We start from the raw sequence: 19,818 nt of genomic DNA, 5'->3' as shown, positions 1-19,818 counted from the left end.
TGTTTACATTTTTTTTTCTTTCAGTTATACTTTAGTTAATTTAAGGTATCTGCAGCTAATATTCTAAAATAAACCAGTTCTACCAAGCAACATGGCAATTCACCATAAATAAAAACATCATGCAGGCACCAGGGAAATCAGTACCTTCATTTACAATGTGTGAATCCTTCAAGCACAAAACCCAATTATCAGATAAAAATACATCTGCACACAGCCAGGACAGCTTCAATCTCACCAGGGACTTGAATGAGCACTGACCAAAAAAACCTCCAAAAAGCAAGCACGTGTGCACATACACACAATGAGAGAAGAGTTCATATAAAGTTAGGAAAGCATGCATTTGGAAGGGCTTCCCAATACTCTCTGATAGGCAGCAGGAGGCAATAATGCTGGGATGAAAAGCACAAATATAGAAAAAAAAATCCTTTTAACAAAGTAACAATCCCCTTGTATCTCAGACACAAGAGAAGTTTTCAAAGAATGCCCAGCATTCACGGCATCCAATGTTAAAAAGGCCTCTCCTGTGCAAAACAAAGGCAGTGTTCAAATTGCACCAATACAGAGATTGAAAACCTGAAACCACATCAAAAGATTTCCAGAAGGCAAAGGATGAAGACTTAGGCCATTAAGGGAACGTCTTGGATCTGGAGGTGGTCTGGACAGGATTTTAATTTGGGAACATTTATTTACAACTGGCTAATAGAAAGAAAGCTATCAAAGAAAACACTCAAGGTCTCACAAAACTATATACTCATTAAGCAACACAAATCAGTAACACTAAATCAGCCCTGGATTTATTTTACACTTCGAATAAAATCTTGGCATTCGTATCTACAATATTAAATTTGTTCTCATTTTTGTTACTAATGTTTACACTGTAAATGGTAAAAACTAAAAATTTGCTACAGTTTGGAATTAATTTAGTTGTGCAAGTTACAGTGTATATTTCTGGAGAGATTTAGAACGTTAATATACTTTTTTGTAACCTCCATTTGCAATTGTCCCTTCTGCTCTGAAATACAACCACAGGCATTGAGATAAACATACGGAGAGGTTATCTAGTTACAGCAGCTTTTCTTAAAACCCTGCACATTCTCTGCCAAAGAGCAACCATCTAATTCTCATTGAAGGGCTGATTTTGGTCCTGCTTTCTAGTTTTGCTAAAGACATGGATAGTGCTTCACCTCTAACCTCAATAGTCATTTACTTGTATTTTCTTACTGTGACTCGGACTTTAATGATACTGCATTAAGATAGTTTTGTTGAGCATTAAAACTTCACTTTTTGCTGAGATAAAAAAAGAAAGAAAATTTCAACTGTTCCTTTTCATAAATTTCAGTTGTCTAAAACAAGGCTTAGACACATCACCTGGCCCTGCACCCTGTATTGACACATTTGTTTCTCCCCTTCCCCCTAATATATCTACTGAGCAAGCCTCTTTCAAACAAAATTACACAGTCTTCAGGTGTAGCTACTGATACTGAATGCACGAATAGGTAACACACATTCAATACATGTTGGTCTTCAAATTGTAAGTACATTCCTTTTAAGCCACTTAAACCATGTCTCAGACGTACTCACTCTTTACAAAGTTGTTGAAACATTTCATAGAATGAACATCACTCTTTTTACCCAGAAAGCTAGTGCCAAAGAAAAACATGAGGGATGGAGGATTATTGTTCTTTGTGCCACGTACTAATATTCACAGTGTTTTTACTTCTAAGAAAAGCAGAACCAAGCTTTCTATTTACAGTCAGAAAATCTAAAAAAGTCAATATTTGTAATCACGGTAATTGGAGAATTTTAAGGATTCTCACTCTTGGAATATATTAAAAACATAAGCATAATTCTCCCTGAGCTAAGTCAAAGAGAAGTGGCATCAACAACAGTGGAGCATATTCCAAATGAGCCAGCCTTGCATCAATCAGCTCCAGAGACGGTTCTGCAGCTGCCACAGCAACAAGCAGAAGAGCCAGCCAGAAGACCAGAAAAGAAGGCAAAAGAGAGGTCAAGGCTTGGGAGCCAGAACTTGGCATCTGGGTCTTACAGCTGTCAGGGATACTTATGAGAGAATTCACTGTTGTCTATAGTTTTTGAAAACAGTTGGGAAACCGGAAGAGGAAAAAACCAAAAAAACCCAAATCTATTCACAAATATTAAGAACCAAGTTAGTGCAGAAATGCAATATATGCCACCATTTGTTTTGTCACAGCATTGTGATACCAAGCCACCACACCAAATGAGAAAAGTCTTATCTGCATAGAAGTAGTTTCATAGCAGTGTGGAAGGTTAGACTTCAAAACAGATGGTTTCTTCTGGAAAAGAAACACCAATGAACAAGAATGGAAACAAAAACTAGACAACTACTCTTTTTTTTGTGTTTCAAAATACAAAATTTTGCCTTAGTCATTTCTTAAGGAGGATAACCTGTCAAACTTTCTATTTAACTCCCCATTGTGTAACTACTGCCGGCACCAGCCAGAGCTCAGATATATAGATCAATGGTTTTATTGCCAAGTTGTATGTACTTCTTATTTTAAAAAAAAAAACAACGAACCAACAAACCACATTTTATCTAGAGATTATTGAGAAAATATGAAGCTGCACTGTCTACATTAGGGATTCTATAATTGCTAATGACAGACACAAAACTCAGAATGACAGCTACACATTTTAAGACTCATTAAATAGATTTGGCAGGATCTCTAAACAAAAGAATAGAATCAGAATAAGAACTCCAGTCTTGCAAAAATTAATTTTAAGTGCATATGCATGCAAAAATTCAAAGCTAGTAGCAGTTTTTGGGAAAGCTGTCTCCACAGATTCTGTGCTGACAAGCCAAGCAAGTGCCAAACAATGTTTCAAAACAAACGAGAGACTCTTGCAAAGTGCCAAAAGAGATGTTATATTCTGCCATTACAACACAAGCTTTATGAAAAGGAAAGAGGGGACACTTGTACTGGGATTCTCTTTGGCACTGTGAACGAGGCACAATCTGTACCAAGCAGATTCCCAAGGAAATATCATGCATGCTAGCATGGACTGCAAAAATGAAGAAATGTTCAGCTGCGATGAAAAGCAAAAGAAAAGTAGAAACCAAGACAATGCAACTAATGTCCAAAAAATGCATGCCTCTGTCACAGAGGTGCTTTAAGCAGAGGTCAAACGAACAGCAAAACTCTTAAAACACATAATTTGCTGGGATATTTTAATCTCTCCAAGCTTTTCTTAGTCCTTATCAGCCTCTACGTCTTGCTGTAGATTGAGATACAATCTCTTATTTAATTTTCTGAGTTTAGAAAAACTAGCTAGTTCATAATATTCTTAACTCTGTAGTCTGATATCCATCTCCTGAACGTCACGCTTCCATATGTGGAGCTTTCTCTGTTTTTCTTGGACCGTATGAAGCATCACAAAGCTGTTTTAAGGACCCTTCTCTTCACTGTTATACAAATAAGCCCTCTAGTGGTAAAACAACCGTGAGACCTTCCGTATTCAGATTTCCTCTGCACCTCCTCATCAGGATAAAAATCTTACTCTTATATCTCCTAACTAAAGTTGGGCCATTAATGATCTATCTACAACCTCTTTTGAAAGCTATTCATTGAAGATGAAAATCTTACTTCATCTTGAGCATTAGTGCATGGCTTGGTTATTGAATCCAGGTATAAAAATGTAATAATCCACATAGAACTGTCAAAGGTAAAAAGCTAATTTAGCATAATGTCACAGAATTCTCCAGATTTTATATTTTTTTAGTAAGTATGCTAATGCAGAGATAATGAACTACATCGCACACTAGCACTTAATTAAACCCTTCGATTACCAGAATCATAAGTCAATGCTTGTGTTCTTTTCATTCTAAGCTATTGCATTTCTTTTCCCTTCCTTAAGTATATTTATTCTCTACTTCTAAATACTAGTCAGTGAACTGATAACAAAAACACCAACTCTGACCTCTGTTTATGGCAGTGATTTCCACTATGACTGGCCAAATGTTGCCAAGGCGTGAAGCAACTCAACTTCAAACACTGTCAGACTGAACACTGTCAAATATTCCTAAATATTATGCCACCATTTCTTAACAGAAGACTAGCACGCTATCTAGTTTTAAAATAAAATAGCTGTATTTTATATTAGGAAACATGGGCAAAAACCTCCAATCCACATAATTCTCCTCTTACTTTAATACTGCAATCCAGCAAATTGTTATTACATGAACAGAGACCCAAAGGGACAGTCATATTGAATCGGCACATATTTCTACAGATTCAGTAGTTCAAATGTAACAGAATTATCTGGCTGATTGGCCAGATCAGAGCTTTCACTATATTTTTAATTACTCAAAAGCTCACTGACAGTACCATGATGTATTTCTAATCTCACCTGCTGTTATAATGAAGGAGACTATGCTGGGAGAGGTCACTAATCACCTTCCACAAAACACTGCTTACTTAAGAACGCCCCAGACTTCCTTTCTGTTCTGAGCAGAGGTGGGCTTAGGAAACCATGGCACACCATCAGCTCACATAATAGACCCCATCTTTTCTCAATGGGATGAAACCTGCGGCCTATCAGGTAGAATTCAAAACGCAGACTTCTTTGGAAATGCAAGTGCTAACAAAACTCCATCAACACATAAAACAATTAACTTTTTGGCCCACATAAACCTTTTTTGTGTGATTTTTGCCTATCATGCACATGCCTTGATATAACACCATTCGGTTATAATTCAGAGAACAGTGGCAGAGGATGAGTAACACATTTTGTTATTAGTTACTATTTGTTATTTATTATTATTTGTTTGATAGTTAGAAACCAATTTCTAAAAATCAATGTATATTTCTCAAATTCCTTGCAAAACCATTTGAAAATTAAACCAGAAATAGTGCAGAAATATACTAACCTGAAAAGTAGGTTCAGAAGCAACAACAAAAGTAAATATAACTACTGTGACAAGATTGAGAATAGTTTTGACACTCTCAAAACACTCTAAATCAAATAAATAATAGGGAAGCATGCAATTGACTGGAAAACAAAAGCCCTCCAACAGTAACCATCAGCAACTGTCAAGCTGGAAAGACTATTCTGGGGATCTACAAAGATCTGTGATGGATCAGATCCCAGTTCAATAGTTTCATCAACAATTTTGGTGATTTAACAGGAAAATCTGCTTAAGGACTGCACATATGATATCAGTCAAGGAGAAGTCCAAGTGCTCTGAAGAGCAGGATTAGAACTCCGCAATCCTAAAAAACTGAAGAAACACTCCACACTGAAAGACATATAGCACTAATTCAGAAAAAAAAGAAATATTCAGTACAAGGTTACTGCAGAAAAGACAAAAAACCTTTCAACATGCTAAAAAGAGCATCACATACAACATAGAATGTACCCGAACCTCTTTTATACTCAGAAGTATATGCACTTGTAGCTGCTTTCAGGTACCATAATTTTAAAGGTAGAAACAATACTGGCAAAAACAAAATGAAGTAATTTGAAATAATCGACCATAAGGAAGAGTTGAAAGACAATAAGTTCACATGATTCAGAAAATCGACGACAGGAACATCATACCAGATGGAAAGTCATCATGAAGGGAATGGTGACTTTTCTGCACTAAAAGTACTAGTCAGGTTAACCTGCACTTGGGAGATTCTGGTTAAAAGCTTTCTAGGTTACTTTGGAAGGCTGAAAACCCTCATGCCAGGAATTTCACATCTTCTAGTGCTAGTGAAGATTACATGACCAAAACAGAGAGAGAAAAGTTAGATAAGCTCAACTTAAGGCAGGGTCTACAAAGTACTTTGAATCTTCTCTCCCCATTCAGCCAGACTGGCAGAGCTATTACACTGTACTGCAGCTCTTTCACCTTCAAACAGCCACCCATGTTTTTTCTTAATGAAAAACAGGGTAAACAGGAGCTGAGGGAGAATGATGCAGACTTGAGTCCCATCCTCACAAAGTCAAGCTTTGTCTGAGGTAAGCACTGAAACACTAGTCAGAGACATCAGACCTTGCCCAGTTCCCGCTATTTCTTGTGAAAGAAAGAAGGGACAACACACTCCTTCCAGATATGCTGATACCAGATTTCAGTCACAGCACATCACTTGATCTACCATAAATGCCTCTTGAGAAGTGCCCAAGTTCAGCTGAGAGCTATGTTTATGTGAGGCTTAGGAACAAGGTTAGTTTTTTTAATAAAGACCCAAACCTTGGACAGAACACCCGTATTTGTCAATAGAGTAAACATTAAGTCTATAGCCCTATCAGGCTCTCCACAGTTTTGACATTGATTTTTCCAGACGCAGCTAAATTCTGTAATATAAAGCACATTAGAAAGTTACATATGGCAAATTTACAGTTTATAGCTATGGATAATAGTAGGCACAAAGAATCTAACATGAATTTATCTCTAAGGGTTGACTTTCTGCCAAAATATTTAAGCTATCTTTTTGTGTTATAAAATGTATACACATGCATGAGGACACTTTTGTACCAGGAGAAATGCATCAGTATAATCATACCAAGGCAGTGTCTCCAGGCAATGCACTAACAGAAAATGACAAGACAGGAAGTGTCTTTTGTTCAAAACAGAGTCAGCAAAGCTGTAAGTCTTCCCCCACACTTGAAAAAGAATCCACAATACAGCTTTTTACATTTAAGCCACAATTACTTTGTGGGATAAAAAGAAGCATCTGTCTTCTTTCTGTGGCTTCCAAGACCACGTCCTATCACTCACTAGATCTCTGCAGCTCAGATGTCTTCAGAGGGCAGCTGAGCAAAGCAAGATGCAGGTGCCATTATTAATACAATGTGACATTGCAAAGGAAACTGGATTCCCTCCCCCTTTTTGTTCAAAGTTTCTATTACAAAGGGAATTCTTGCATTTAGCTTCCCCAGCTAAAATTTGAGAAATATATCATATAGCTGTATATACTCTTACACTTCAGCTTCAGAAGACATTTTACAACATACAGCTTTTAATCCATTGCTCTACAAATTATTTTGTATTTAAACTGCATAACTACAGTACTATAGATCTCAAAGTTTAATCTCCATGGGGGTGGGAAGGAAGAGAAAGTCGCCATTACTGTTATTCACTCCACCTTCAAGAACAGTTAGGAAAGGAGGGGAGGAGACTGAAAACTCAGCATATTTGGAACTTCTCATTTTAAAGATTTATACCAGAATAAAATTATTAAAATACTATAACAGTGCATCCATATGAGGAGGTACACCCCTAAAATTTCTTCTTCAGAAACTGTTATTTTTAACTTCTCTGGCTAGTTGAGGTCTTAGTGCAACCATTACAGCACTTGAGGCTGCTTGGAAAGCCTGAGCAACTTGCAAGATTCATAAAAACAGAAACAACAAAATGGTATAAGGCTCTACCTACACTTAGCAAATTCAGAATCTGCAATTCCAGTCACACCAAAACAAAGACTGTGCAGTTGGCAAAGAACTGCAGTCTCAACACTACAAAGGAAATCACCAGTTATGTTTTGTGCTACATGTAGCTGCAAAGATATGCACCAAAATAACTAGAAGTCCTAAAGAGGCAGATTCACACATTCCTTCTGACATCTCCAAAGTCAGTTTTACTTGGCCATGACAGGACCTTCCAAGTTTAGGGAAGACCAGTTCGTGAAGCTATTAGCATAATGGTACCATGTCCCTTTTCCACCTGCTGTCTTCTTGGTGACGAATACGGCCACATCCCATTCTCACTACCAGCTGTGCTTCTGACTCTTAAAAGACAGTCTGCAGTCAGAATTTAAAAGTCATTTTAGTCTTCTGTAACTACATTATTGAGTGAAACAGAAACAGGAACACTGACAGGAACACTCTACAGTCTGCATTGCGGACTCCTTATTCGCTTGGAAGGAATTAATCTTCAAGTTCTCCCTATATACACATTTTATGCTTTTAAAAAATAATGTAATACACTTCTCACAAAATTATTTTGTTAAACTGGCACCAAAGCCACTGAGAAGGTGTCACACCAATACTCATATTTCTCCTCTTCCTCCTGCAGTTTCTAAAATTACACAGGAAGTGAAGCAGGACTGCCAAATGACACCAGTGTTAGAATAAACTGATACTTCCAGGTTTTGTCAATATACTATACTTCAAGATGCATTAATTTGTCTGCTACAAACTACTCTTAGGATACCATCTTTTTTTTTTAGCACCGCTTTTTAGAAGACAGAAGAACAAAAAAGTACTTGAATTCAATAACTTCACTTGCTAAGATCTAAGAGTAAAAATTAAACATTTCCTATAATAAACTGTTTATTCCCATTTCACTGGATTCCTAAACAAGTTTCACTCAGATTTTTCAATTGTTATGATCTTCTGAAAAAAATATACTGAGATGCAAATAAACTCAAGTATCACAAATTATATTTCAAGTTTAATAAAAAATACCCTTATATTTGATATTGGTTTATCTGTAATCGCTATACCAGGCAAACACACACACACACACACACTTTTTATCTTACAACAAATTCTCTGACTAAAACTAACCTTGATCAAACATATTATGATTTATGAATTCTCAGCAGCTTCTAACTGTATCTCCCTTGTATTATTCATTGTAGAGATTTAGCTGATTACAGGCACACATTAGAAATCTCCCATGACTTCAAAAGGACTGTTCAAGGCATTAGAATAGAAAGCAGGAGCATACCAGGCAGCTTTTACACTGTCACAGTAAATTAAAAATCCCTTTGAAAATTACAAATCATTCCACTAATTTCTTCTGATTAGAGGAGTGAAAATGTGGATTGACACTTCCTTTCAGTGTAAGATAAAAATTCTGTGCAAAAATGAAGTAATTAAGTCCCACTTCTTTTGACATTTTCTAGCATGACTCATGACCATCTTCAGCCTGCATTTAATAAAAATTTTCACAGAAACTACTAAAAAAACCAGAAAACACTCTCTGCTACAGCCTTTCAATTCAGTATTGCATTTTCTTGCAAAATTTGAGTTCCAAAATCAGTTTTCATTTAAGTGTGCCAGGTGGTTTTCAGTACTTAAAAACAAAACAAAGCAAGCAAACAACAAAAAAAAAAGGTGATTTTTTTTATAAACCCAGATTTTTAAAAAGTACAAGGTATTTCCAAGCTTTTTTTAAAGAAGATCAGGAGGGTAAAAACTATAGCAACAAATTTTGCTCATTTTTAAATAAAAGACTGTAGAACTCATGCTGGAAGTTTCCAATAAATTTCCAAGAAATAAAAATTTCCTATAATTAAAAAACAATCATGTTCACAATACTGAGTAGGTATGTAACAAAGTCAACAATATAATACCTAAGTTGGTCCAGAAGGTTTAACACTCCAAACCAGAATGTTAAAAGTTATTGCAAAGAATTTTAATAAAAGAAAAGCAAATTCTTCTGCAATTTTATAACTTGAAAACACATGAGCAACAATATTACCTCTTTAGACTCCTCTGAAGAGGTGTTTTTATCTAATCAACAGTATAGATGTTCCAACACATCTATGACTGGCTTTCTCCTGCTATTTGGAAACAGTTTTACTGATCTTCTATTCTCCATCTCTTTTTACAGCTGCAGCTGCAAACCCCACATTTGCTATCTTGCCTGCCACTCATTTTCACTCTCAATCACCTGAGGATACAAATGTCAAAGTGTATTTATCCTTCAATGCTGCACACAGTTTAAAAACCAAACAAACCAATTAAAACACACCATGTCAGACAAAGACATTATATAAAACTTTGGTGATTGGAAAAACATCACAGTCACTAAAAAGGAAGACTCTTAGTAAGAACAATACAAAGAAACACTACAGCAAACTGCATCACAGATATATGGATATATGGTATATGAACCCTATAGCTCTACCTACTACCTAGGAAAAGCCATTATTCAGGCTTGTGCTGGCAGCTACCGACAGCACATTTGCAGAGAATTATTTAAATAATTTAACAGAATAAACTAATACATTATTTACAAAAGAAAGCAATTCAGTTTCATGAAATGCTAAGCCAGTCTTGAAATGGCTGTGAAGCAAAAAGGCTTTGAACGTTCATACTCTGACTTGCCATTAAACAATTACTAATCTTAATCAAGTGGAAAGTAAACAATTAATATTAATAGGTATTAACTTGGGTTTTGTCTGGCCGTTCAAATTCTAACTGCCAGAAAGGAAGTGTACATCCTGATCAAGTTTGAGCTGGAAATATTTACACATTAAAGGAAGCTTCTTTGTGAGAAATATTAAGTTAAGTGGGTTTGAAAGAGATCTGAAAGTCTGATTCCTATAGAGTTCTTAAAAATGTCTTGTAATTGTCTCCAATGATCTGCTCTCTATTCATCCTCCCTTTTGAAGTTTTGTCATTTTGGCATCCTTGCACAATCCCAGAAGAAAAATAAAAAATATTCTTACTTGGTCTTCTTATTCTGTTCTTCCAGGTTGACACTTTTGAAGCACTTATTAGCATAGTTAAGAAATATGCTCTCTTCCTAAAGTATCTTCCCCATCCAACCTCCCTAATATATGCATAGTTTAAGAACACAGCAGTGTCTACCAGATAATGTTAATTCATGAGGAAGGGCACAATCTCAGAAGGCATATCCATTTCAGCTTCTCACTGAAGGAACCCAGCATGACCCCTCTTGAAAGTTCAGGCCTTTCAGATAACTAGCATCTGATACCTTTGCAGCAGTTCCTATCCACTATCTGGCTGATGGCAAGAAGACAGTATTCCCTTTTTGCTATCATTGTTTCTACTAAGACACCTCCAAGCTTTTCTCACAGTGAGAGGGCTTCCTGTGCCATGAACCTCTTAACCTTCACTATAACGTCACACCTCCACTGGCAATTTAGAATTTAAAACCCTTCTTACACTGAAAAAACAACATAAAAAAGAAGAGAGAAAAGATAGAAAAATCCAGGGTAGAACCAACACACAAGATAATTACTTATGAAACTGAAACTATAAATTAACATAAGTGGCTTAACTAGCTTCCTACTATGAAATAACTCAAGTTCTTTTGAAAAAGTGGGTATGCCATTGCATAAAAGCATTGCACACTTTCATATGCAGCTCTGGCCAGATCATTTTCAATCACGAGACAGGTTACACTGCAAATCACCAGATCCTGGGAATAATTTTGAGGAAGCATGACTACATAAATGGCTGTACTAATTTACTCTTCCCTTGGCCTCTGCTACAGAAAGGATTCTGGCCTATATAGACCCCTGATCTGACCTGGCTTGGTCATTCCTTTGCACACAGTCCTAGTTCAACTGGATAAAAAAATTCTGTGAATAAAAAAGGTAAAGCTGTATTTCATACATCAAATCTGACCTTTATAACCAAAATATGTATTTATTTAAAGATAAAAATCACATTCTGAATTGTGTCACCCTAAAGGGAGGAATGAAAATTACTGCCAAAATACAACGCTCCACTTGGGGTAGACACAGTAGTAAAATACATCAACACATTTCTGTTATCAGGGTTGAAAAACCTTATGCAACACATTGGTTTCTTGCTGTCCTATACATTACTACACATACCCGCATATTTAACATATTTCAGTGTTCATAAATTCATTCACACAATTCATTCATCTGTGTGATTATTTTTCAACTCTGAACCTAGCAAATTGAGAATTTGCAAAAGGAAGGGTTGAAGAACAGAAAATAATGAGGAACAAATGAGAAGGACTCACAAATAGGAAAACGGACGAATACTGCTTTAAGCTCTGAGACTTTCAAAGGGCCCCTGGACTACTTAAGGATAGATATTAACATGCATTTTCATTTCTACACTAGTAGAAAACTACAGAACACAATTTGCTCAGATCTTCAAATTTCTTAATGTTTGTTTTCATTCTGACATGCTTTTGGCATTAAGCTTTACTATTCAAAGTGACAAAAAAATCGACACTAAATCAGAATTAATATCTCAAAAGAACCAGTAGATGGCAATAAAAACATCTGTGACAAATTTTGATTTTGGAAATAAACATAATTTGTGTTAATGTACAACCAGTAAAATTGTCATTTCTTTTTAACCTTGTTGATACGGTTCCAGGAGGCTTCTTGAAGCAGCAAACATTTATAAAATTTTATACAGACAAATCCATAAATCTTTCCCCCATCTGAAAGGTGAAAACACCCGCTGAAGTGAGAAAAAAGCCCTGAGAACAATCTGTTCCCGTTACTCAGAAGAATAACTTATTTAAAATATTTTTTAACTTTATACTCAAACTAAACATACAATTTCAAGATCTTCTGCAAAGTAAAATGCATATAAAATGCATGGATATTCAAGTTCATTTTTACTCTTAAAATGCTGTCAAACAGTAAAATAAAAAGGTAGTAAATTTTTTTAAGTCTTTGTACTTAGTCTTTACATAAGTCTTTATAGCTCTAGAAGCTTCCATTAGGTGTTATACCGAAGCTATTAAACAACTACTGGTAATTTTTGCTAGGGTTTCAGCTTGAAATTAAAGTATCAAACTATTTTATTGTCTCACAATTTCACTTCTAAGAATAAATCAAATTACAGTGACTTACCTGTCTAGCATAGAATATAAAAATCAAATTTTATGATATTAAAAATAAAAACATACACAGATTTTTAAAGAAGGGCTTTTAGATATGATTTCTTATGTATATGTATATGTATATATATTATGTAAATGTTCACAGCTGAGGCAGAGTTATTTTAGAACAGAAACAATATGTTAATTGAAGTCACCAGTGTTTTGGATTAACCTTTTTTAACATTCAGAATTAGTAATGCTGCAAAATTATTTTATATATGTATACATCAATGAACCAAATAATTACACAATTTACATAAAGTGCATTTTTCCATTTATCTTTCTGTATTTTCCTATTTTCATCACAAGTGCAAGCATAGATAGGTCTTGGCTAGGATGTCTGTTTCACTGACATAAAATACTTGACAAATTAAATTGCCAAGTATTTTCCCAAAAACGAACCATAAAGCTGTCAGTAAGGTTTGCACCTTGCCATGAAACACTTCAGAAAAAGAGACTTATATGTAACTCCCTAATTAATATCTGCTCACTATAGCTAAATAATAATTTTTTTTCACATACATTTAACTATTGGAAAGAAATTTAAACCACACATCAAATATTTACCAGTAAGTACTCTGCCTTACATTTATACTTGAAAACTGACAAAATACTCAGGTTATAAACAAAGTGCCCTCATGCAATATATATGCATGCATGTCAGTGTGGAAAAAACACATTGCCACAGAAAAGAATTAGCACATGGCAAGACAGATACCTCAGGACTGTTGCCAAAAATATTTCAGCAGTAAGAAAGTTAAAATGATTGTACAACACTCCCAGAAATTACTTTCTCTGATTAAAAAGCAAATAGACTGAAGACGAAGAAAGAATACACACTGTAATGAGCAGAAAGACATAAGGGGATAACCCACATGAAAAACACTTGTTTTTCTGAAAGTGGCACTGGCAACTTGGAAGGCAGAAACTGAAAACCTGAAGGGGGCCTGTTGGAGAGCCACGTCCAGGGTTGAAGAACCTGACATAAGAACACAGGTTGAAGAAATTCTCCTTAGATGGGAGAAGGCCTGGAAGGGTGGGTAAGATCTAATCACAGTCTTCCAGTGCCTAACAAGTAGCTTTCAAGAAGACAGATATACCCTCTTCGCAAGGATGCACAGCAAAAGGACAAGAGGCCATGAGCCACAAGTTGCACCAGGGAAACTTTTTCTTGCCATAGAAAAAAAACACAATTCTTTGCCATGAGAATAATTAAACAGTGGAACAGGCTGCCTAGAGAAGTGGTGAACTTTCCCTCATGGCAAGTATCCAAGCCTTAGCATATCTTGACAAGGACATGGACAATGTAATCTAAGGTCCTGCTTTCAGCAGGTTAGGCCAAATAATCTCCAGAGGTCCCCTCCAATCTACATTGCTGTCTGACTCCCTATGTGAAACTCTGCAGCTACTATGTTACATTAGTACCTGTCACAAACACAGAAATAATTTTGCAAAAAAAGCACTTTATGCACAGCTGTTTTGCTTCAACTTTTGCACTTTTATAACTCCACTAGTGTCAATGGATTTATACATGTGTCTGTGCTGATGCAGCCTATTTTTCTGCATTTTTTCCCAGTTTCTTTACTATGTAAAGTTGGCCAATGCATAAGTGTATATTTAGCATATCTGCTAAATCCCAGACTCCTGCGTTCTACATGAATAAAGCTATTTGCTCCACACATGTGGAACACTATTCCATGCAGGACCATGCCTTATTTCTATCCTGTCAGAATGAAGTTGTGTACATTATTGCCAGAAAATAAGCCAACTAGTACTGTTTTGTGAAAAAACAGTTACCCAACTTCATTGGGAAAAAACAGATTGCACTGAAATCTGTTGCAAAACATTTAAGGATTTTTTTAAAGGAAAAAAAGAGGAAAATACTTTTACTTTGATGTAACAATCCACCTAAAATTGCTTTTGCTCAGGAAGTGAATTCAAAAGATCTTTAACTGCACTCAGGATGCAATGTTTACTGATTTTCAAGTTTATGTAGAATGCAAATTATGATGATGCCTTGTCACCTACTAGACTCCAAACTGCTTGACTCTGATAGTGTTTCCCAGTTTATTTGGCACATCATCTCAGAAACAACTGTCAAGCTTACTGTTGAGCTGATTGAATGTTGGGGCCATTACACTGAGTGCTCAGCAGAAGCTCAGTTTCTATTGTACACCACAAGGCCTTTGATGAAGAAATACACTTAATAAAATGGACCTCTAGAGAAAAGCAGATGTACCAGACAACTTTCAACCACTTTGATTTTGGATCAGTTCTATTAACAAGCTACGATTCCCACTTTCCAGCCTTTGATAAATGGACTGTCAGCTCCTCATCTAGAAAAAACAAGGGTTACTTCCCTTATTCCACTCCATACTTCTTATAGAAACGACTTTTCAATATAGGTTTTTTTATGATGTTCATGAAGATCTAATTTCAAATCCTTATGAGAACTCTATGAAATTAAATCGACACAGCCCAATTGTTTAAGCCATGTTTATTACAAATACACCAGTCATATCCTTACGTGAAGGTCCCATCTATACCAGAGCTGACTACATTCTTCCCAAAACCATATTTGTAGTCTGTAAGGTCAGATTTTATACTACTGTTATCAAGAGAGACTTCCATTGTTATTATTTCCAAGCTAATCCCCAAATGCCTCGATGTGACCTAGAACATTTACGCTAAGTGCACTTCTGCAAAAAAGCTTTGCATTAGTTTACCTCACTTGAGTGCTGGATACATGAGTTACTTTTGGAAACTAGGATACACTCATGTTAAGCTGTATTTTACAGCTACTGGTTCAAAACACTCCTACTGATGTACTATTATAAACAAAAATCACTACTGAGAGTTGCACATACAACTGATTTCTTGAACTCAACTTTCATAGTAGTCCCGGAACTGATTTAATTACCATTCTTTGAATTTATGAGAGTCTACTTTAAAATGAAACAGTCCCCAGGAACAAAACTCTTCGTCAACAGTTTTCAGAGAAGAATTAAAAAAAGCACTGCAGAATTAAGGTTAGACCTTGTTTTAACCTACTCCCCCAACTATCCACCAAATTTCTTCAAAGCAATTTCCTTTTTTTTTTTGTTCAAATCAGTGTAGGAAGTCAGAAGTGATTGGGAACAGTTTCACACAAGCACAGACACGTGCTTGGAATGTCCTACTTTGCACCTGCGGTACACACCAGAATTATGTGTGTACAGTAAAGCCTGAATAACTAAACACACAATGGGATAAACTATTTTAAAATGATGTTAATAAGGATTTATCGTTTCCTGTTTTAAGGACATTTGCTTACTTCTTTTTGTTTGAAAACTGCACTGGCTGCACTCAGTTACCATCCATCCATACGTAAAAGAGGGGAGTTTCATCATTCTGCTCCCGGTTCAAATCATGTTGCCATGGAAGCAGATGTTGAATTGATGAAAAAAGGTCAACTGTTCAAAAAAAATCACTGGTTTAATACTTCAAAAAATTTTATTATATGCAATTTTAATGCTTGCCATTATTTTGGAATTTGTAATATTTTATTCTATGCTATTCTAATTAGCATTTACTTCACTCACACAATACATATTCCCACCAAAAATGTAGACAGCAGTAGAGTTAGAGTTGTTAATGAAAATAAAAATATTTTGCATAAATCTGTAGGGGCTGGGTACAGAATACTTACAAGAATATCCACCACAGTTCTTCATTACTCCAGTAGTGGATGGTGTTAAATGTTGCCATATACACTGTTTCCATTTGAGGCGTATTATTATTAAAAAGCACTAGCATTTAAAAAAACAAACAAACAAACAAAAAAAACTACAAAGCAAAACAGGACATTGCTAATACCTATGCTTGGTTTTGACAGCAACAGTGCTTTTCTGTTTAGCTTTGCATCAAACAGATATATGAATATTCAACTGGAGTCGCAATTACTTAAAACTGATTAAAATACTTAGACACTAAGATTTAAGTAGGCTACTCCATCAATAGAACACATGAAAACATACTTAGCCAAGTCAAAGAAATTTCTTTCTTAACATTTCCAAACTGCCTGCCAAGCTGCTGTCAAAATAGCATAAACACACTGTAAAATGCTCATCTTGACCTGCAGCAAACACTAGAAAGTAAAATAACTCACCTGAATCATGTTTCTGAATCTCTGCTAGGTGATCTAAAACACTTTCCTATCAACACCCTGATACATCCGAATTTTTTCCTACCTTGACATTGATGTAATTTAGATGCACCAGGTTTGTCCTAGAGGTTTAACGTGATCTATTCTGTTCCTGAATTTTTCTTTACCACTTAAATGCAGAGTTTAATTATTAATAAATATAGTAAAGGTGCATGGGAATACTGGTAAAAAGGGTCAGTGGTGCAGACGTCCCACAAATTAATCCAGCACAAACCTACCATAGCACTACTGTGTGTCTTTCACACATAGTTGCTTCTGCCCTACTCCCTAGTGAACTGGGTCAGACAGCTTCTCCCAGATCAATTCCCTAATCTGGGTCTTTATGCACCAGATAAAAGAAAGTCCCAGTGTAACAGATAAGATGGGAATAAATATACAGGAAGCAAAAGCAAAAACAGCCTCATCTCTTTAAACTGCCATAAATCTGTACTGCTGCTGTTCATAATCCCACAGCATCTAGTACTACTCCCTTCTTTCAACATTTAGTAATCAATGTTTTAACCTGAAATATGTACAGCAGAACCCCTAATAAAAAAACATTTCTGTAACTGAGGATATGTTTAAACTGTCAACACAATTGAAAACATCTTCAACAGAAGCAAAACTTACGTGTGCTGTGTTCATTTTCATATAGTTTTTAAAATAAAACTTCTGTATAAAATGTGTTTCACTTTGGAGAATGCTTTTGGACTCCAGAAAGTTCATAATTTGTGTTACAAAACTTTTTGCAAGATTGGAGAACCTGAGCTAGTCTCTATGTCTTTAGATATTAAAACAAATCAACAACAACAAGCAAAAACCCCACACCCATAAAGTTGATAAATATTGTTTAAAAGGTACTGAAAGAGTGTCCTTATGGAGATTGCAAAAGTCTTACATTTCACAATGAATAGTTTTGGAACTGTTTATAACCAACAACATTCCAAAAAAATCAAATGGCTCGTTATGCTGCAGAAACATACTGTAAGATTCATATGTTGGTTTTGTATCTTTGTGTTTTCTCAGACAATAAACAGTTTGTAATAACAGAAAAACAGCCACAAAAAAACCCCTCAAACTAGCATACTTAACATTATCAAGCATACTGGATACTTCTGACTAAAACTATTTTTTAAATAGACCTTTTCTGACCAGTGCATTATGGCTTGCTTTGTTGGTGTTGGTTTTGGTGGGTTTTTTTAATTAAGAATGAGAAGAAAAGAAAACTTTTCTGTAACCAAATGGTTACCTTTTCTCTCCTCTAGCTCATCCAGCATTAGCCTCCAACCGTCCCTTCATTCAATGTTAATTATAGATTGGTGGTCTTCAACAAAGTTGCTTCTCTGTATAAGACAACATTTTCCCCCTCTCTTCCCCTCAGTACTAATTTATCTTTTCTCTCCAAACTTTCTTCCCTTTGTTTTCTGAATCTCCCTTTCCACCATATTTATAGCTGTTTTGAGATACAATGTTAAAAAGTAATTCCAAGAGCTACCTAATTACCATGCTGCAATTTCTGTCCCCTAAGGGCTGCATATACGCAGAATTTAAATTTAGAGAGAAAAACGCTGATATTCTCCTGTGGCCTACCAGGAAACAGAGGTCAGCCCAGAGACCACCCAGCCAGCTTCACATTCAAACAGATAAGAGGGGAATACACAGCAAGCAAAAGCAAAAACAGCTCCATCTCTTTAAGCTGCCATAAATCCATCCTACTTACAGTTAGTCATACAGTTTTCATAATATGATCTCTCTAGATACGTTGTCCAGTAATAAACTATATAATTACAATTATTTTACCAAATTAGTTTTATATTACAATATCTCATTGAGATTAACGTAAACGTTCACACAGGCATAATTGAAGAACAATTCAATTGGGCTGCCTGTAGACCCTAACTTCAGCAAACTAGCTGACATGATTCATATTTGGAGCTAATTCTGCAAACCTTAAGGCTTGGAAAATAAAATTCAAAGCAAGCTCATAATTCATTGCATAACATTTAACACCTGTAAAAAGAACAACAAAGAAATATGTGCTCCTGATGCACCTCGGTAAGGCGATGCACTTTGATAACTACAAAGACACAATCCAGACCTTTTGCCACAAGGAAAGTAATCCAGTTCCTAAAGGCTAAAATAGCATAATGATGGAAGTCAAGGCAATGTTACACAAGAAAACTCCGCAGGGAAGATATATAAGGGCAAAGTCCTACAATCTCAGTTATTATGTAAAATGTCCACAGACACCCCTCCGCGTTTGAAAAAGAATGACACTCAAGTGCTTACTACACAGAATTAGGAAAAGATTAAACCCAAATTCTGTTACGATTATCAATATTTACAGTCATCATCCATAGTTGTTTCACATAAGCCTTACAGGATACATCTACAAAGATTATGTACAAAGTCTTTTTAAGATACGCTGGGGTCACAAACCAAGCAGAGAAATAACCAGTTCACAAAAATTTGATTATTTTACTTCTTGAAATAGCATTACTAAATACCTGAAATACATGAAGCCACAAATAAACAGTATCTTGGGAATGCATGGGAAAGTATGGCAACAGCATTCACAGTACAGGGAAACACAGAAAAGAAAGAAATCAAAAAGCAAGACTTTGAAACTCTTCTTTGATAGGGAAATCTTCATTTCCTTTTAATATAAGGTGCGAGGGAAAGTCTACTTCCTGTTGTCATTTTCACTGGTGTTTGTGTTATTTGCCAAAACATGCATTGTTTGAAGGCACACTTACCTCTACGAATGCCACAGTCAGAACAAGGTCCATTTTTGAGTCTGGGAAAAGCGCATCCACTTGTGGAGACATTCCAATCAGCATACAATTAGTTACAACTGATATTACACTCATAGTTTCAAAAGCCAACTGAAATAAACCACAAATATATTTATAATTATGACCATTGCCTCTAATTTACCAGTCCCCATATTGCTCTGGACAATACCTCTCTCTTCATTAAAGCCTTAGAAGACCCATTAGCCTAAATTTTTATTTTCCTTCATTTTTTGAATTCTATGGCA

General features: G+C 35.7%; 1 protein-coding gene across 2 annotated transcripts in view; it reads right to left on the bottom strand.

Moving 5' to 3' along the window:
- Positions 1 to 19,818, bottom strand: part of ANO10 (anoctamin 10) — a 122,119-nt gene that overhangs the window by 80,641 nt on the left and 21,660 nt on the right. For both annotated transcript variants that reach the window (XM_027675479.1, XM_027675480.1), the window contains exon 11: positions 19,535 to 19,663. In XM_027675479.1, the coding sequence (XP_027531280.1) occupies positions 19,535 to 19,663 (129 nt within the window). The remainder of the gene's footprint in view (positions 1 to 19,534; positions 19,664 to 19,818) is intronic.

This window comes from Neopelma chrysocephalum, unplaced genomic scaffold, assembly GCF_003984885.1.
Source record: "Neopelma chrysocephalum unplaced genomic scaffold, ASM398488v2 Primary Assembly neopelma1_26, whole genome shotgun sequence".
NCBI classification, from domain to species: Eukaryota; Metazoa; Chordata; class Aves; order Passeriformes; family Pipridae; genus Neopelma; species Neopelma chrysocephalum.
The sequence above is the reverse complement of the archived record's forward strand: the minus strand, read 5'-3'. Positions and strand labels throughout refer to the sequence as shown.